The sequence below is a fragment of the Hyperoodon ampullatus genome (assembly GCF_949752795.1).
Source record: "Hyperoodon ampullatus genome assembly, chromosome: 7".
Lineage (NCBI taxonomy): Eukaryota > Metazoa > Chordata > Mammalia > Artiodactyla > Ziphiidae > Hyperoodon > Hyperoodon ampullatus.
The window spans coordinates 96,834,051-96,853,569 of record NC_136920.1 but is presented as its reverse complement, the minus strand read 5'-3'; the positions used below and the strand labels follow the sequence as shown (position 1 = coordinate 96,853,569).

The window sequence follows — 19,519 nt, the reverse complement described above, 5'->3', positions numbered from 1 at the left end:
TGAAAACAGGGAAATTCAACTTCATTTCCTTCAGGGGGGCTGGTTTTGCAACATTTTTTTCTGGGTTAAAGTTATACCATTAGTTAATTCTAAAGTCTGTTTTTGATTCTGCCACCCACCTACAGACACGGCCACTACCTACCACCCAGATTCCTAAATTATTCGATCGGATTCAGCTAATCCATTTACTGTGATTCCTACAGCATCCTGCTGTTGGTGAGTCTTAAGGTCATTTTAACAATACCCCTGAGCCAGCCGAAGCTTCCTTCCTGTCTTCTTGCTCCAAACTCTGAAAATCCTGTGACACAAAATGGAGCTGGACTCGTGGAAAGCTGTGAACCTTGTCAGCTGCCTGGTGAATGGTCCCATTTCCCAGGTCCTTTCTGCATTCAGGATCAGAAGAATGGCCCACAGGGAAATGAAAGGAAGTCATCCAGCCTTGTGACTCAACACTGCCCCCTTCATCGCCAGGGCTGAGGTTGGGCTTTTTATATAACATGGCAGAGAATGCAGTAGCTGGGCCTGTGCAGAAGGCCAGGGGGCCTGCCTTCAGGACGTGACATCTCTTTGCACTTAGAAGTCTGGCTTTGAGACCCAGCACTGCCCTTCTTTTATGCTGAATGCTGCAGCCAACAAAAAAAGCCTTCTCTCCACTCAGGGCTGCCAAACCTCAGAAAGGGCCTATTCATAACAGGCTTGTGCTGTCTGTCTCTCCCTCCAGCCCCCAACCCTCCTACCCACCGTGGGTGGGGCAGCAGGGCTGAGGAAAGTTCTGCAGACCTGAGAACAGCAAGAAAACACAGGGCTGCTGCCCTCCCACCCCGTCTGAACACTCAGGGTTAAGCCCTTGAGACCTTGAAAAAGGAAAAGATGTTGCCCGGAGAAAGGGAGCAAACAGAAATATTGATCGTCCACAGTTGTTTGGCCCCAGAGCGGTAGTTCTCAAAATTTATTGTGCATAGCAAACTTCTGGAGTGCTTCCTAATATGCAGATTCCTGGGTTCCACCTCTAAAGACTGTGATTCAAAAACTGCAAGTAGGGTCTCCATGCGCATTTTAAACAGGCCTAGAGGCACATTTTGCCCCCAAACCTGAGGCAGAGTTGGAATGTTTCTCTCCACCCCCAAGCCCAGCCTGGGATTATTCAGTACAGCCTCAGCACCAACCAGCCTATGGCAGAGATGCTCCGGTCCTCAACCTGTGGTCCTCACAGAACCCGGGAAAGTTCCTGGCACAGACAGGGTAGACCAGTTAAATCACATCAGCCTCTGTGGGGAGCTCAATCTCAGGGTGGCAGTATTTCTTAGAGTTCCAGATTTACTGGGAGGTTTGTGATGAGGGAAAAAGTGAAGTCCAGTTGGAATGTGGAAATCTACATTGACTCTCCACACTGGGCTGCTGACTGCATGGAGGGCTCATTATGAAGATACCTCTTGTAATCCTGAGGGTCCTCCGATTCCAATTCAGGTTTGTATAGATATGTGGGATAGAGTACTGGACCAAGGCACAGGGGACTTTAGTGAGCTACTCATGAGCTGACTTTTTCTGGGCTTCGCTCTGCCTATCTGTAAAATGAGGGATTGGCCCAGGAGTCTGCTAAAGTTCTAGAGTTCTCTAGCCCCTGCAGCTTGCTTCTGTTCTTCATCCTCACGTATGAATGCTTGGGCAGGGGCTAGGTCTAATTCTCTCCCTCACTGTTTGCCCAGTATAACTAGAACAGTACCTGGTACATAGTACGTGCCATTAAATATTTATTGCAGGAATGAATACATATTTATAACAGGTCATAAGCTAAAATAGTCCTCATTGGAACAATGCCCAGGTAGTAAGGCAGGGCAGGGACTGAGGCTGCTGGAATCTTGCAAGCAAGAGAACCCTGACAAGCCAGTGGCCTAGGTGGCTTCATCAGGGTATCTGACAACTTCAGAGGTGGCCTTTCTTTCCCTTTAAACATATCTAATTTGTCTTAGATATGTTCTTAGAATTTGTGTACATTGTAGAAAATTTATAAATTTTAAGAATATATTAAATAAATTTAAAGACCATCCAACCAGTGATCTTTCTTTTTTTCTTTCTTTCTTTCCTGAACTTGTCTATACTTTTGGAATTAGAGGGAAATGACATGATACGTGTTATTTATTTAAATTTATTTTTATTTATTTATTTTTGACTGCATTGGGTCTTCGTTGCTGCGCGCATGCTTTCTTTAGTTGGGGTGAGTGGGAGTTACTCTTCGTTGTGGTGTATGGGCTTCTTACTGTGGTGGCTTCTCTGTGCGGCCTCTAGGCGCGGCCTTCAGTAGTCGTGGTGCGTGGCCTCAGTAGTTGTGCAGGGGCTTAGTTGCTCCGCGGCACGTGAGATCTTCCCGGACCCCGTGTCCCCTGCATTGGCAGGCAGATTCTTAACCACTGCACCACCAGGGAAGCCCGATACATGTTATTTTAAAAGGCACCTGTAATTCAAGGGTAATCATTGCTAAATTTTATGCAGTTTTCAACGTTTTTCTATGCATGTTTATGTATTTGGAAAACATACTGTTTATATAGTGTCATAACCTGAATTCTCTGCTTGCGTGTTCCTTAATGTCTTAAGCATCACTTTCAATGGCTTCATGATAATAGTACATTTAAGCACTCCCTCATTATGGACATTTAAGCTGTTTCCTTTAAGCTTTGTATTATAAGGATCACAGTGATGAGGATATTTGCCCACACATTTTTTTTTTTTTTTTTTTTTTTCGGTACGCGGGCCTCTCACTGTTGTGGCCTCTCCCTCTCCCGTTGCGGGCTCCGGACGCGCAGGCTCAGCGGCCACGGCTCACGGGCCCAGCCGCTCCGTGGCACGTGGGATCTTCCCGGACCGGGGCACGAACCCGTGTCCCCTGCATCGGAAGGCGGACTCTCAACCACTGCGCCACCAGGGAAGCCCCATAAGTGGCCCTTTGAAGAGCTAATAACTATATGAAGAGTAGTTAATCTTTTTTTTTTTTTTTTTTTTTTTTTTGCGGTACGCGGGCCTCTCACTGTTGTGGCCTCTCCCGTTGCGGAGCACAGGCTCTGGACCCGCAGGCTCAGCGGCCATGGCTCACGGGCCCAGCCGCTCCGCGGCATGTGGGATCTTCCCAGACCGGGGCACGAACCTGTGTTCCCTGCATCGGCAGGCGGACTCTCTACCACTGCGCCACCAGGGAAGCCCTGCCCACACATTTTTTAATCTGTATTTCTCATTTCCTTAGGATAGCATCCCAGAAGTGGAATTACTTGGTCAAAGAGTGTAAAGCTCTTTAAGCTCCTTGAGACGTGGTGCCAAACTATTTTGTAGAAGTTTCTTTCAACGAGCTTTGTAGCTGCCTCAGCAGAGAAGAGAAACAGCCCTGCGAACTTGAAGGCATCCTTGAAGCTGTGTGGCCGCTGCGGTGGGAGGTGGGAGCGCACAGGGCTCCTCGGGCATTTCTGTCTCGGATTCCCCTCCACGGGCAGTTTCCTAGTTCTTAGAAATTTTTCTTTTCTTAAGATAATTGGGAGAAAAAAAAAAGTCCCAGGGGTGGAGGATGTTAGTGGTAATGGCAGTGGTGGTGGGGGTGAGGGTGATCCTTACGTGTGAAAAAGAGAATTTGTCAACAAGAATCCAACACTTGGAGATCCTTCACGGAAACATCCACCTAATCCAAAGTGAGCTTCCAGAGAAGGTCAGGATAATGAAAGAGGAGCCGGTAACAGGATAGGAGTGGGAGAAGGCCTCCAGCTGGAAAGCGGCGTCCCCTTTAAGGCCCAAACCGAGGCCTGGCCCTTTAAATCTGTGTCAGTTTCCCCTGACGTCAGCGGGCGGGCCGGCAGCCCTGCTGTTTACCGGCCCGCGGCGTTGCTCGCTCCCCGGAGTTCTGAGCGCCGAAGCCGGAACCCCATAAACTCGCCGCGTCGCGCGGCGTCGGGTCGCTACCACCTAGCACGCCTCTCACCCTCAGACTCTCCTCCCTTCGTGGCCGACCCCGCCGCCGGCTTCCCCTTCCTCCCGCCCTCCCTCCCTCCCTCCCTCGCTCCCCTTTCCCGGCGTCTCCAGGCTCCCAGCAACTAGCCGCCTCCGGGCTGTCACGGCCCTGGCGGGCGCCCGCCGGGTCTCCCAGCCGTGCTCGGCCCCTCGCGAGCTGGGGCCCCTTCCTGTGGCCCGTACCCCAACCCCTCCCCACCCCCTCCCAGCCGCCCCATCCCCTCCCTGGCCGCTGAGAGCATGTCTGCGGCTCCAGGGGAGGGACCGTTTCCTAATCTCAGGCCGAGGTTAAAGTTCTGGTCCTGGTGAGATGCTGGAAGCTGCGGCCAGAGCCGCAACCCGCCCTGGAGGTGACCTGTCGCTTATCGTCGTCGCCGCCGCCGCTGCTGCCGCCACTGCCGCCCGGCCGGGGCCATGTTCGCTCTGGGCTTGCCCTTCTTGGCACTCTTGGTGGCCTCGGTCGAGAGCCATCTGGGGGTTCTGGGGCCTAAGAACGTCTCGCAGAAAGACGCCGAGTTTGAGCGCACCTACGTGGATGAGGTCAACAGCGAGCTGGTCAATATCTACACCTTCAACCATACTGTGACCCGCAACCGGGTGAGGGAAGGGGCTGGGCTCGGGGCTGGTGGTGAGTGGGCGAGCGGACCAGGGTTCCGCGGTGCTGTCAGTCCCCAAGAACAGCCGCCCCACTGGGTTTCCCAGAACCACACTGGACCCTCTTGCCAGCCCTTCTTCCTTTCCCAGGGATGTTTGTTCTGAAGCTACCAGTGGACAGTTTCTGAAGTTGCCTCTTTCCCATCTTCTCTTTGATCCCTTCCTTCCTACCAGCTGTAGTCTGAGCAGGACTGGCCTGCTCCCTACCCAGCACCCAGAGTCTGACAGTGCTGTGGGGTCTAGGAGCAAGGAAGCAGCCTTGCTACTGGGCTTGGCCCAGAAAACCCCAGGGGGATGAGACAGGCCCAAACTGAAAGGCTCTGCCCCCAGGCAGTTATAGCTGAGACTCCCCAGGGAAATGAATGCAGGACTTCCCAGGCTGCTGTAACTGCTGGGACCTTCCCAGCCCTCTTCCTTCCCTTGGAAAGACAGCTGGCCTTGTAAGTTGAAGGTGGTGGAGATACAGCCAACCCCAGGTTGTGTGGGAGGGGAGAAGGAGTTTGCCTACCGTGGAGAAGCTTCCTCACCCTGATTTCTCTTTCATTTCTCCCCAGCTGTGAGTTGAACATGGGCACAGCTAGGTCTGGGAAGCCTAGACCCCAGGCAGGGCTGAGATTTGGAGCACTCTTGCAGCCTGGCTCACGGTCTCCTGCTCAGCTCTCACCAGGACTGGATTTACTAAGAAGTGGTGGAGTTCAGAATGGGAATCTGATTTTTTTTTTTTTTTCCAAAATGGGGAGGGATTGGGTTTTGATGGCAGGCCAGGATCTACCTTCAGTGCCTGGTTCTCTGAAGTTTGATCTCATCCAACTTAGAGTCCTTTCTCTTTTTGCCCCCACATGTGGGGTTACCCTGAGAACGGTGGCCTCTATCCGTCTGGGAGGTGCTGCCCTAAGGGCTTGGGTTTCAGCAGCCCAATAACAAGCAATCCCAGGATTTATTTTATTTTCTTTTTTTCTTTAAGCTCCGACTGTCCTATATACTTTCCTCCATAGTGCCCATGGTGGGAGTGTCTCCATTTTATAGAGGGGGATGTTGAGGCTCAGAGATGTGAAGTGACTTTTCCACAGCCCTATCCCTTGGTCAGAGCTAAGGATAGAACTTGGCCTTCTTGGCTTTCAACGATCCCTGTTTCCCCACCTCCCTGTGGCCTCTGGCTGCCAGATGAGTTGTAGAATAGGAACTTCCTGGTTCACAAGGAAGAAGGTTGGGGAGCACTTCTTGCTCTTCCGTGTCCCTGTGTGTGCACATGTGTGTACGTGCACGTGTGCGCAGACGCATGTGTGTGCAGGCATGTGCATCCGTGAACTTTTATAGCAATGGGGTATCCTGGGGATGCCTGAGGTCTCCATTGTGTTTCCCATCCTCTCCCTTAAGTCCCTCCTGGAGTCTGGGGGCTGCTCTGGCAGATGAAGGGGCGTAGGTAGCCCCCCAGCTCGACCTGGATGGGGAAAGCACAAAGCCGTCTGCTTGAGGGAGGGCAGAGCTCACAGTCTCTGGAGCCCTGTGTTCCCGTGGCAGAATTAGAGTCAGCACGGGCTTGACTGAGGGACATTTCCATGTCATCTTGCAGACAGAGGGTGTGAGAGTGTCCGTGAATGTCCTGAACAAGCAGAAGGGGGCTCCTTTGCTGTTTGTGGTCCGCCAGAAGGAGGCGGTGGTGTCCTTCCAGGTGCCCCTGATCCTGCGAGGGATGTGAGTAGGACCCGGGGACCAGGGAGCGGGGGTAGGCCCAGGCCAGGCCTTGCCCAGAGCCTCACTCAGGGCCTTGTCCAGGGCCCCCGACCACCTGGGTGCCCCTCTGTTTCTCCTCCCCATTCCCTGAGCCAGGAGACTGGTCGACGGCACAAGGGCCCAGCCAGCTGACCTGGAGCTTGTCAGCCTAGTAGAGGTGGGGTAGGGAGGTAGTGGGACCAGAGCGGAGGAATTGGGGCTCTGATCCCCCTGGAGCGGCATGCTGGCTGTCATGGGACCGCAGTCATGTCTCGTCTCTGCCTCGGACCGTAGGTTTCAGCGCAAGTACCTCTACCAAAAGGTGGAGCGAACGCTGTGTCAGCCCCCCACCAAGAATGAGTCCGAGGTCCAGTTCTTCTACGTGGATGTGTCCACCCTGTCACCAGTCAACACCACGTACCAGCTGCGCGTCAGCCGAATGGATGACTTCGTGCTCAGGTCTGCAGGGGAGAGCGAGGGAGCCACGGGACCGGCCTCCTTCCCAAGCTCTAGGAGTAACGGTGGGGGGCTCTGCTCTGCCCCACAGGACCGGAGAGCAGTTCAGCTTCAATACCACGGCGGCGCAGCCCCAGGTAAGACCTCCCTGTCAACGGTCCCTCCAGAGGAGAAATGCGGAAGCTTGAAACTTGGGGGTGGGAGTGGTCAGCGCTCTTTGCCAGGAGTTTCAGGTTGGTTGTACTCTCCGTGGAGGACTCTCTAGAAACAGGAGCACTGGCCCTAAGGCGGTGGGGGACAGACAGTATAGGAAGTGCAGAGACATGGGGTCTGGCTGCCATCTTTCCTACTTACCCCTTGGGCACTGTCCTGAGTGCCCAGCTGAGGTTGAGGGGAGTGGTGTATGGGAAATGGACCTGCTTGTGGGCAAGGCCTTTCTTCCCAGAGAGCCTCCACTGCCCAACCCTGGGAGGATTCACACTCTTCCCTTCTAGAGGGGCAAAGACAGCATCCTCATGGGCTGGGGCTCTCCCCGCCCTCCCTATGCCCTCAGTACTTCAAGTATGAGTTCCCGGAAGGAGCGGACTCAGTCATTGTCAAGGTGACCTCCAACAAGGCCTTCCCCTGCTCAGTCATCTCCATCCAGGATGTCCTGGTAAGTAACCTGCCCTTTTACTCTCCACCAGTGGATAGCAGGGCTGCTGAAGAGAGGCGACCGGGCCCAGGACCCTGCCCATCTATCTGTCTGTCCCCTCCTCCCTCTGTAGTGCCCTGTCTATGACCTAGACAACAACGTAGCCTTCATTGGCATGTACCAGACTATGACCAAGAAGGCAGCCATCACCGTGCAGGTAGGAAATGGGCATGGCCCGATGGGGGATGTGGCCAGGTGATTAGCTTTCCTAACCCTCGCTTCTTTTCCCCTACCCCATTCCTACCCTACCCACCGGACTGAGTCTTGGCCGTCCAGTCCCTGAGACTTTGGGTCCCCTGATATATGCAAGCATTGAATCACAGTCCCAGTTGCCTTTGGGGAAAGAGCAGAGTACCCTTTATGGCTGCCCTGTATGCTTCATTCACCACAGCTGGGAGAGGAAAGGGCCCTGGCTGGTGATGAGGGCTGCCCTTGGCAAAGGCTAAAACCTGTGCTGGGGGCAGGGAGGGAGAGGCATGTGTTCACCTCACGACATCTAGTTGTGCAGCTGACGGAGGCACCACAGCCCCTCCACTTTTTCTCCTGACTGATGCCCAGACTATAATAGGGCACCCATGGGCTCCATGATGATGGGGCATACCCTCATTTGCTCACCTGGCAGTAGTGTTAGTGCAGGGTATGGGCTCTGGAGTCAGATGATCCTGGCTCTACCACTTACTGGCAGTGTGACCCTAAGCTAACGTCCAACAGGGATAATGATAGTACTTACTCATAAGGATCTTTGTGAAGATTCAATAAAATAATATATGAGCAAAGAGTTTAGCATAGTGTCTGGCCTGAAGTAGGTATTCAGAAAAGGATGGTGATGGTGATGACAATGATGTGATGATGACAGTCATCTTCATCCTCACCATCCTCACCATCCTCCTCCTCGTCACCATCATCGCCATTATCACCGTCCTCATCCTGCAGCGCAAAGACTTCCCCAGCAACAGCTTTTACGTGGTAGTGGTGGTGAAAACTGAAGACCAAGCCTGTGGAGGCTCCCTGCCTTTCTACCCCTTTATAGAAGGTACGTTTTGGGCCCTGGGCCTGGCCAGGGGTGGGAGGGCTTGGACACTTCCTGGGAGGTAAAAGAGCCTGTGTGGCTGATTGATGGATCTGATGGGATGTGGGTTTTTGGCTCCAGACTCTCCCAGGCCTGGTCCCACCAACTCTAGCCAAGCTCCAGGCAGGCGCTTGTTTGCCATTTTGCCATTTTACTTCCAGGTGAACCGGTCGATCAGGGGCACCGCCAGAAAACCCTGTCAGTGTTGGTCTCTCGAGCAGTCACGTGTGAGTGCGGGTGGCTGAGTGGGGATGGCCTGGCCACTGGCTCTTCTTTCAGGCCTGGGGTAGGGAGTATTCTCTGAATGGGAAGGGTGAGGAGGACCTACTCGAGCAGGCTGACAGGGTGGGAAGGAGGAGAGATCTTGGAGGGCTTCATGACGTGGGGCGGGAGGGTGAGTAATGTGCTTTGGAGCATCCATGAGTGAAGAGAGTTGAGGGACTGAGTTCTAGATCTGTCTCTGCCACTGTGGGCAGTGTAATCTCATTGAGCCTCAGTTTCCCCATCTCTGTAACAGGACTAATAGCATCTGTTAGTCTCTATTAGTCTCACTAAGTCGGTTTAGCACAAAATTAGTAGGAAAGTTCCTGGCCCCTTAGTCATGCTCGATAAATGTTTACTGAGTGATTGAATAGAGCCCTTTGTAAGCTGGAAAGTATAAGATAAAAATAAAGGATTGTGATGGGAGGGGAAAGAAGCGGCCTCTCCTGCATGGATTCCTTATTCAGCACATTTGTTTCGAGTCCCTTCTGTGTGCTTGGTGCTGTGCTCCAGCTGTGGTCCTTAGGGTGGCCCTGTCTAGAGCCTGTTGCTATGCAGGGTGCTGAGGGCTGTGAGGAACCCAGGACAGTCACTGTGGGAGGTCAGGGCAGAGAAAGCCTCCTAGAGGACACAGCTCCTCAGCTGTGTTTTGAAGGTTAAGTCAAGGAGGGGTCTTGGAGAAAGAAGTAGGGGAGAAAGTTCTAGCAGAGGGAGCCGTGTGAGCAGAGCCAGGAATCATGTCGAGTTTGGCATATTGTTGGCACTGGCTGGGTCATTCCACCCGAGGGGAGACATGGAGAGAGATGAGCCTGGACCCTGCGTGCTGTGATGGGCAGGCTTGGAAAGTGCTGGTGTATTTTCCTTCCCACTTCCCTCCCCACAGCCGAGGCCTACGTTGGTGGTATGCTCTTTTGCCTGGGCATATTTCTCTCCTTCTACCTGCTTACCGTGCTCCTGGCCTGCTGGGAGAACTGGAGGTAAAGTGGGACCGCTGGGCCCTCCCCTGCTCTGGGGTAGGTCAGGCAGGGGGAAATGGCCTGGCAGGATCTGTGTGGCCCTGGATAATCTCCATCCATGAGGCATAGGAATGCAGGTCCCTGTGAGGGTCTGAGGTCCCTGGGCTTCTGCTCTGGAAACCAACCCCTCCCCTCAACCTTCTTCCCAAGCAGGGAGACCCCGCATTGCTTCCCAGCCTGGGAGGACCCCTGGCATCATGGATGGAGGACAGGGTTGTGGGGTGGAGAGGGTGGAGCCAGGCCAGCCCGGCACAGGAGGGAACCTCCGGCTGCCCTTCTGGTTTGTCTCTGGATTCTGTCCCTGCAGGCAGAGGAAGAAGAGCCTTCTGGTGGCTGTGGACCGAGCCTGCCCAGAAAGCGGTACCTCCAGAGGGTCTGGGTCGGTGGGCTGTTTGCTTTGTGGTTTGGAGGGGATAGTGGTGGATGGTTCCCTTGGGGGTTGGAGGAGGAAGGTCCCACTGGGGGCTTCTGGATGTTCAGATAGGGAGTAACACCGTAGGTGGAAATGGGGCTGGGGCAGTGTGCCTGTTGGTCCCTAACGTGCCCGTCTTAAAGACTGTCACTTGATTCATTCAGTGTCTGGGTCTAGGTACACTGTCTGCCGCTTCAGACAATGCGACTCACCGTCTCTGGGATTATTAACCTTTTGTTCTCTTCCCCTTTCTTCTACCCCTCTCTCTATATCCTCCCTCCTGCTTGGGACCTTCTCCCTCAGCTTCTCTCCTTGGTAAGCTCCAGGTGCTGTGGGCAGAGGAGCTGGAGTCCAGAGTGGGGAGGGAGGGGAAGTAGAGGGGTGTCTGGGTGGGACCCAGGCAGGCCGATGCTGGTCTGTCCTTGCTGCTGGTAACTTAGATGGTCAATTCCTTGACTTTGCTGTCTTTCTAGGGAGGAAAGAGGGGGATGAGAGTTTCCAGTGGGGCAGGTGGTGGTGGTGGGATAGGTGTTTGCTGGTATAGGTGCTTATTCTTTGCTGCCACCGTGGCCCCTCTGTGTCTCTCTTTGGATTCTTCCTTCCCTTTTCTCCCTGGCTTGCAGCCTCTCTCTGCTTCCAAGGCTACGGGGTCCTTGACTTCTTTCTTTTTTTTTCTTTTTTTTTTATGACTCATAAATTATAGTTTATTGAATTTTTAGAAACAATAATTAAGCATTGCAAATATGTTTTAAAATTTCTGTTGAAAAACCTTTAAAGTGTATTACATATATACTTTAATAACCACAATATACTCTATGATATTTAATTTTTCATGGTAACAAAGGGCTTTGAATATTAATCAATATGCTAAATACTAAACTACTGTAATATGTACAAGAGATTTCCTAGTACATTATTCTCATTTTAGCCCGGTAGCACCCTGCAGATGAGGAAGATAATGTAAGGGGTCCCTGACTTCTTGTTGCAGGTCACCCTCGGGTCCTGGCCGATTGCTTCCCTGGCAGCTCCCCGTACGAGGGCTACAACTACGGCTCCTTTGGTACGCGTCCGCACCCGAGCTCATGCTTGCCCACTCGGCCGGGTCACCACTTCCAGGGTGGCCTCCTCGGCGCCCCCTGGAGACGGGTCCAGAGTCCCCTGCCCTGAGGTTTCTTCTGCCTGCCTCACCATTTACTATTCCCTACAGAGAATGGTTCCGGCTCCACTGGATCTACCGACGGTCTGGTTGGCAGCGCGGGCCCTGGGGACCTCTCCTACAATTACCAGGGTGAGTGGGCCAGGCGGGGCAGAGCTGTGCAGTGCAGGGCTGGTGCTGGCTGCATGAACCGTGACGGTGGGCGGTTGCCTCTTCTGCCAGACGCTGGAACCAGGGAAGGGCTTGCTGTCTCCCCACCCCTCTCCTCCCTCATCCCTTCCTCCTTGGTCCCACTTCCCCGGTAACTTTCCCTTTCCTTTGAAGGGCACGACCAGTTCAAGCGGCGCCTCCCCTTTGGCCAGATGCGGCAGCTGTGCATTGCCATGGGTAGATGTGGGGAGGGCGAGTGCTGCTCTACCAATCAGCTCCTGCCAGGGCGGTTGACTGGAGCCAGAAGGCTCTAGGACCAGAAAGATGCTTTGTGCATGGCTTCCGCACCTAATGCCAATAATTGCTAGCTCGTGTGTCTTTTGAGATAGGCAGGCACTGGCCCCTGATGCTGGCAAGCTGGCACCCCAGCCTCCCCCAGGCCAGATGTTCTGGTTGGCTGTTGTGTTTCCCAGCACCTCACTCTCTGGCCTTCTGGGGCTCATGGGCCGGGGTGTCATGTCCTGGCCTCAGGGGCCTTTGGTCAGCAAGGTTACAGGAGGAAGCTTCCGAAGGCACAAGAAAAGAACAGGATAAAGGATTAGAGAGGAGGCAGCCTCTCACCCTTGCCTGCACCCCAGGGCGCACTGGGTCTTTACCCAGTGGGGGCCAAGGCAGTGTCTTCTCAGAACCCACACAGCTGGGCATCTTCTAATCAGCGTGACTTCTGCCAAATTCAGTCCTGCTGCTCGTATCTGGGGTCCGGGGTCTGCTCAGTGTCCTGGCCTGGAAGCCTAGCTCAGTGAGGCGGCAGGGCTGGAGCAGTCCCTCTTTGGTGGCCTCTTCGCAGAGTCCACCCTTGTTTCCCTCAAGGACTTAGGAGCACCCAATACCTCCTCCCCAGGCCTGAGCCCACCTCTAACCCCGCTCTGAGCCCACAGTTGGCCTCTTCCCGCTGCCTAGTAATTGTGACAATTGTCCCAGGGGGGTGGGGACAGGCCTTGGGTTCTGTGCCCACTAGGTTACCCTTCCCCCCTTTCTGCCCCAGACCATTCCCTCGATCCTGTGGGCACTCGGCCACGACTGGACTCCCTGAGCTCCGTGGAGGAGGACGACTATGACACATTGGCCGACATCGATTCAGACAAGAATGTCATTCGCACCAAGGTGTGACCCCACGTGGGCTGGCCCTGGTCACAGGTTCCCAAGGAAGGGAGATTGTGTGTTCAGCCCCAGCATATCTCCCCACTGGGTGGCATGTTATGAAAGCAAAGGGAAAGAGCTTGGCTGGGGTGGCACAGATTCCAGGGGACACTGAGTCGGCTCCCAGCCCTCCGGACGGCCCGCTGGAATTCTGGCCTGTGGGAGGGAGGCCCCCCATGTCCTCCTCTAACCTGGGCAAGAGGGGCTTCTCTGGGGCGGCGGGGCAGGGGGCTCACTCCAGCTTCTCCCCAGAAATACCTCTGCGTGGCTGACCTGGCACGCAAGGACAAACGCGTCCTGCGGAAAAAGTACCAGATCTACTTCTGGTGAGTGGGCGGAGCAGGCCGGCCTTCCTGTCATTGGCAGGACGGTGCGGTGGGTTCTCGGGTTCTTCCTCGGTGCTGCCACCTCACCGCCGCCCTCCCACTCCTCAGGAACATTGCCACCATTGCTGTCTTCTATGCACTTCCTGTGGTGCAGCTGGTGATCACCTACCAGACGGTGAGTGGGCAGGGGCCGGCTCCCCAGGGCCCATGCTAAGTGCCCTCGAGGAGCTGCCACAGGCCGGGACAATGCCCCAGTGCAGAGCCTCCCAGCCTGCGGCTTTGGAGCCAGCACAGGTCCTAGGTCATGGGTCCCGGGTTCCCATCCCAGCTCTGCCTTACCAGCTGGGTGGCCTTGAGCAAGTCACTCAACCTCCCTGAGCCTCAGTCGGTTCATCTGCAAAATGGGGGCAGCATGCCAGCAATGATGGCACCTCCCCCGGGTCGTGGGGATTTACGAAATGAAAGTGCTGGGGCTTTATAAGTCTCAGTTTCCCTTCCCTCTTCTCTGTACTGTGGGGCAAGAACCTCCGTCATGGTCATGCCTCAGGGTTTTCAGCCACACCTAGCGAGCGGGGCAGTGACTTTACCAAAAGTGGCCCTTGCTGGTGTCACATGCACACACGGGCTGGCCGTGGCGGCACCTCCCATCCGTTGCAGAACGTGACTGGTGGTGGCGCAGGCTGTGGACTGAGGCGCTTTAGCAGCGCCCCCTCCCTGCTCCCGCTGCAGGTGGTGAATGTCACAGGGAACCAGGACATCTGCTACTACAACTTCCTCTGCGCCCACCCTCTAGGCAACCTCAGGTGGGGATCCACTTGGGAGGAGGCCCCTTTTCCTGTTGAACGGTGAACCAGGGCAGGGGCAGGGGCTCTGCAAATGCCCGCCTTGGGTGGGGAAGCAACCAGGGCATAAGGCCGAGGCAATGTGCCTGGTGTCGCCCCTTCCAGCGCTTTCAACAACATCCTCAGCAACCTGGGGTACATCCTGCTGGGGCTGCTCTTCCTGCTCGTCATCCTGCAGCGGGAGATCAACCACAACCGGGCCCTGCTGCGCAATGACCTCTACGCCCTGGTGAGGAGTGCTTGCCTGCCCGCTGAGGCCTCAGGCCCAGCCCCTTCCTAGCAGGCGGGGCCTTGCCCAGCCCTGCCCAGCCCTGCCCAGCCCTGCCCTGCCCAGCCCAGCCCAGCCCAGCCCAGCCCAGCCCAGCCCAGCCCAGCCCTGCCCTGCCCTGCCCTGCCCAGCCCTGCCCAGCCCTGCCCTGCCCAGCCCTTCCCTGCTCTGCCCAGCTCAGCCCAGCCCAGCCCAGCCCAGCCCAGCCCTGCCCAGCCCAGCTCAGCCCTGCCCAACCCAGCCCAGCCCTGCCCTGCCCTGCCCTGCCCAGCCCAGCCCTGCCCAGCCCAGCCCAGCTCTGCCCAGCTCTGCCCAGCTCTGCCCAGCCCTGTCCAGTCTTATCCTGCCCAGCTTTGTTGTGCCCAGCCCTGCCCGGCCCTGCCCTGCCCTTGCTAAATGCCCACTCTACCCCTCATCCCACTCCTTTCTCATGATCTCCCTCCTTAGGGCCCCTTCCTTCCTCCCTTCCCGTCTTACCTCATCTCTCCCTTCCCTTCTCTCTCCGCAACAGGAATGTGGGATCCCCAAACACTTTGGCCTCTTCTATGCCATGGGCACGGCCCTGATGATGGAGGGGCTACTTAGCGCTTGCTATCACGTCTGCCCCAACTATACCAATTTCCAGTTTGGTGAGCGGGGCCTCCCTCTTCCCTGGCTGAACCTCAACAGGAATCTGCCTGAGTCTGCCATCCCCATTCACCCGCAGGGATTGGGATCCCCAAGATACAGCCATGTGGGAGACTCCAGGGCTGGAGGACCTGTGTGAACACACATCCTAGCTTGTAGAAAATAAGCGTCTGGATGCTATTTCATGCATCTGTCAAGCCTTTCCTATGGAAAGGCATGTGCAAGCACTGAGAAAACAAAGATAATTAAGATACAGTCCCCGATCTCAGAGTGCTCGGACTAAGTTGTGCTTGTCGTCAGGGGAAGTCAGACTGTGGGTGACAGCCAGTGGGGCGGCAGTGGGGCGTGGCAGGGACAGTTAAGGAGCTGCAGTTAAGCGCCAGCCCGCCACCAGCTTGCTCTGTGGCTGTGACGAGGTGTGGGGACCGGGGTTCCGTGCCCGGGCTCCGCGGATGTTTCCGTAGCTCACGTCCTCATCCCTCCACCTAGACACGTCATTCATGTACATGATCGCGGGGCTCTGCATGCTGAAGCTGTACCAGAAGCGGCACCCAGACATCAACGCCAGTGCCTACAGCGCCTATGCCTGCTTGGCCATCGTCATTTTCTTCTCTGTGCTGGGCGTGGTGAGGCCCCGGCCTGCTCTGCTCACCCGTAGGAAAGGTGCACACGTGTGCACACACCCCCGTCCACCCCTGCTCCTTCCCTTAAAGTGCCCTCCCAGCCTGGCGGGCTTGGAGCTGGCTCTCCCAGAGGAAGGGCGGGCCGGGGGAGCAGCTTTCTCCTCAGCCCTGCCTTCGGTGGCCCCAACAGGTCTTCGGCAAAGGGAACACAGCATTCTGGGTCATCTTCTCGGTCATTCACATCATCGCCACCCTGCTCCTCAGCACACAGCTCTATTACATGGGCCGCTGGAAGCTGGGTGAGCGCTCGCCTGGGGCCTGCTGGGGTTGGTGGCCTCGGCGACCTGGTCTCACGGGAGACTTTTGGGTTCTGCCCTCTCACAGGGGGCCCAGGGGAGTCACTGGGTACGGAATTCAATGAGGCCTTGGCACAGCTGTGCCCCCGAGAGGCCCTGGGTCCTCTCAGCTGGCGCAGACCAGGGGCCGGGACAAAAGGGTGCCCATGCCTTTCAGCACCTTCCCTTCTTGCAGACTCGGGGATCTGCCGTCGCATTCTCCACGTGCTCTACACGGACTGCATCCGGCAGTGCAGCGGGCCCCTCTACGTGGTACCTGCCCAGCTCCCCGGGCCCCTCCTCCTCTATCTCCACTCTTCCTCTTCCCTCCACTGGGGGGCGCGCAGGGCGCAGCTGAGAGCCCAGGGGCAGGGTGGGGCCCCCCTGACGGGCCTCCCTCCACTTCTCTCCCTGTCTCTCAGTTCCCGTGTCTTTGCTTCCCTCCAGGACCGCATGGTGCTGCTGGTGATGGGCAACATTATCAACTGGTCGCTGTGAGTCCGGCCATCATCTGTGTAGCCAGGCTGGGTGGGCAGCTCGGCGCTTGGCCAGCCATGGGCTTCCTTGGGGAACATGGACAAATTTGGGCATGAGACATGGGGGCTGGAGAGAAAGGTGTTGGCCCCTGGGGTTCTAGAATCTTCTGTGGGCCTCTGAACCCAGCCCCACATCCTCATAAAACATGGGTTAGTGGGGAGGGAGGGCCCTTTCCTTGCTCCTTCCCCGCTTCACCAGCTCTTCCTCCCTCCTGCCAGGGCTGCCTATGGGCTCATCATGCGTCCCAATGATTTTGCCTCCTACTTGTTGGCCATTGGCATCTGCAACCTGCTTCTTTACTTTGCCTTCTACATCATTATGAAGGTGAGTGGGGATGGCTGAGCCCCCTCAGCCAGCTGCTCTGCTTTGTGGGGAGGGAGATGGGCACAGCCTCCCTGGGGCGGCACCAAGAGGGAGTAAGAATTTTTCTGTCCATCTCTCCAGGCTACTGAGTCTTGAGGAGGGGAGAGGCTAGTCTCTTGCACGTACTCCCCGGGAGCCAGCTATATCCTCAGACCCGTTTCCTGAGCCCCTTCTGTATTCTAAGTATGGCTCATAGAACTGGTAGCACTTCGGGCCACAGCTGGCAAGAGCCCCGTTCTGTGGAGAAGGGGTTGAGGAGGTGGGGCTTGCTGAGTCTGTGTTGGGCTTGGGCCTCCGAGGGCTAGGTGCTTCCCAAGAGCCCCTTGTGCCATCCAACGTGAGAGGAGCCCCCAGGCCATACACCCCCCAGCCCAGGGTTCTGGGCACATGGATGGAGGCCCAGCCAGGGTGGACAGGAGTGAGGACACCAGGCTGCTAGTGTGGGGACAAGTTGAGCTGTGTAGGGTGATGGGATGGATCCAAGAAGGCTTCCTAAAGCATCCATCCTGAAAGCCTGGGAAGGCGCTTCAAGGGCAGGCCAGGAAGTGGGGCAGGGCCCTCAGGCTGCTCTTCCCCTTCTTTCCCCCCAGCTCCGGAGTGGGGAGAGGATCAAGCTCATTCCCCTGCTCTGCATCATCTGCACCTCGGTGGTCTGGGGCTTTGCACTCTTCTTCTTCTTCCAGGGGCTCAGCACCTGGCAGGTGAGTGGTCCTCCTGCCAAGAGGCTACGGGAGTCACCCACAGGCTCATCATGAGCCCACAAACGGCCAGTTCTCTTTTCAAAAATTGTTTGTGAGCATCGCCCGTGCTCTTTCACAGCTGCTTTCTCTTTTTTTTTTTTTTTTTTTTTTTTTTTTTTTTGTGGTACGCGGGCCTCTCACTGTTGCGGCCTCTCCCTTTGTGGAGCACAGGCTCCAGACGTGCAGGCTCAGCGGCCATGGCTCATGGGCCCAGCCGCTCCGTGGCATGTGGGATCTGCCCGGAACGGGGCACAAACCCGTGTCCCCTGCATCGGCAGGCGGACTCTCAACCACTGCGCCACCAGGGAAGCCCTGCTTTCTCATTTAATCCTCCTAACATTCACCATGCCAACGTGGAAGTATCCCCATTTTACTTATGAGGCAGCTGAGGCTCAGAGAGACCCAGTGACCTGCCCAAGGTCACACAACCAGTGGTGGCACAGCTGGGGTTTGAAGCCAGAGATGTCAGGCTCTTCTCTCTGCCTCGTAGGGCACCTGCTGTGATTAGAACTAAGTCTGGCATCTCTGCCTTTGAAGCACTTATAATCTAGTTCCAGAAAGAGAGAGACTGTCAGTTCCTGGCTTTTCTTTACAATATGGTACGTGAGATGAAGGGTAATAGACTAGACAGGTAGGGGCTGTGCAGGAGGGCAGAGGACAGAAAGGCTTCTGTGAGTCAGGAGGTCCAGGAAAGCTACTTAGAGGAGGCAGGGCTTGCTCTTGGCCTTTAAAGACCCTGGCTGATGGGGAAGGGCCCTGTGGCCCAGAGGTGCTGTGACTTGAGTAACGAGGCAGAGGCAGCTGAGGGGTCAGTGACTGCAATCGCTTGGGAGCCGGGTAAAGACTGTGAGCTCCTTGAGGGCACTGCGGAGCTTTCTTGGTCATCTCTGTGGTCTTAGCATATGGCACAGACAGTCCCCAGACACAGAGTGAGGTCCAGCCAGTGTTTGCTGGACAGAGGTTGGGGAGAGAATGGCGGACCTCGAGGGCCTCGGGACATGGCCCACAGGTTCTGGCTACTGTCGTCCTCGGGCAGGGCTGTGTGACCTGACAATAGTGCTTTGGAGAGAAAGTGAGCCAGGAGGAGCCCTGGAGGCCTGATTGGAGCCGGGGCGGAGTCCAAGGCAGGGAACGGAGTTAGGAGGCTTTGGTGGCCTTCTAGTCCTTCAAGGGAATCATGACCAGTGCTCTCAGGGAGCAATTTGCAACTAAAGGCCAATTCTTAGATGTGGGAGATGAGGGCAAGGGGTGAGCCTGAAAAAGGGTGCTCTCCATGGTGGTTGAGAGTCCGCCTGCCGATGCAGGGACACGGGTTCGTGCCCCGGTCCGGAAGATCCCACATGCCGCGGAGCGGCTGGGCCCGTGAGCCATGGCCGCTGAGCCTGCGCGTCCGGAGCCTGTGCTCCGCAACAGGAGAGGCCCCAACAGTGAGAGGCCCGCGTACCGCAAAAAAAAATAAAATAAAAAATAAGGGTGCTCTCCAGCCTAGGGCTGGGGCTGGGAACAGAGAGTGCCTAGAGGGGATGGGAGCTGGTCTGGCCCAGCCTCCCCTGGGTGGTGTCAGCAGGCAGCTCTCCCTGTTCCACCCCAGAAAACCCCTGCAGAGTCACGGGAGCACAACCGGGACTGCATCCTCCTCGACTTCTTTGATGACCACGACATCTGGCACTTCCTCTCCTCCATCGCCATGTTTGGGTCATTCCTGGTACGTCGGGGAGGCTGGGGAGGAGGCGGAGGTGGCCTCCTTTCCTGTGCTTGACTCCGCACCCGCCCTCCAGGTGTTGCTGACACTGGACGACGACCTGGACACCGTGCAGCGGGACAAGATCTACGTCTTCTAGTGGGAGCCGGGCCCCTTGCTTCTCTCACTGGGCCCTTCGCTCCTCTGCCGCACTGCCCAGAGCCTCCGTAGTGCCAGGGGCGTGAGTCCCAGCCCTGCTGCCCAGTGCCAGGTGGCCGTGGGACAGCGAGGTCCAGCCCAGGCTTGGCCCGGGACAGTGGTGGCCTTGAGTCTTGTTCCTGCCCTCTGCCGGGGAGGAGGCCTGCCCCCCTGAAACCCTGGATGTTGGCCAAATTGCTGCTTTCTTCTC

The 19,519-nt window shown here is 56.2% G+C and overlaps 1 protein-coding gene across 2 annotated transcripts; it reads left to right on the top strand.

The window, feature by feature from the left end:
• Nucleotides 1-4,401: 4,401 nt before the first annotated feature.
• On the top strand, nucleotides 4,402-19,270 carry SIDT2 (SID1 transmembrane family member 2; the record flags this gene model as incomplete). 2 transcript variants are annotated; one of them, XM_079708810.1, is made up of 27 exons in its annotated part: nucleotides 4,402-4,584; nucleotides 6,215-6,336; nucleotides 6,649-6,813; nucleotides 6,902-6,947; nucleotides 7,364-7,465; nucleotides 7,578-7,661; nucleotides 8,438-8,537; nucleotides 8,735-8,800; nucleotides 9,718-9,811; nucleotides 10,158-10,210; nucleotides 11,251-11,322; nucleotides 11,470-11,550; nucleotides 11,743-11,805; nucleotides 12,614-12,732; nucleotides 13,021-13,094; nucleotides 13,203-13,269; nucleotides 13,824-13,897; nucleotides 14,042-14,165; nucleotides 14,716-14,833; nucleotides 15,321-15,457; nucleotides 15,645-15,753; nucleotides 15,986-16,062; nucleotides 16,237-16,283; nucleotides 16,545-16,650; nucleotides 17,280-17,390; nucleotides 19,021-19,134; nucleotides 19,208-19,270. In XM_079708810.1, the coding sequence occupies 27 exons, from the start codon at nucleotides 4,402-4,404 to the stop codon at nucleotides 19,268-19,270; spliced, it is 2,571 nt and encodes an 856-aa protein (XP_079564936.1). The 2 variants fall into 2 exon arrangements, with proteins under 2 accessions (XP_079564936.1, XP_079564937.1); XM_079708811.1 differs by lacking the exon at nucleotides 11,743-11,805.
• Nucleotides 19,271-19,519: the final 249 nt, after the last annotated feature.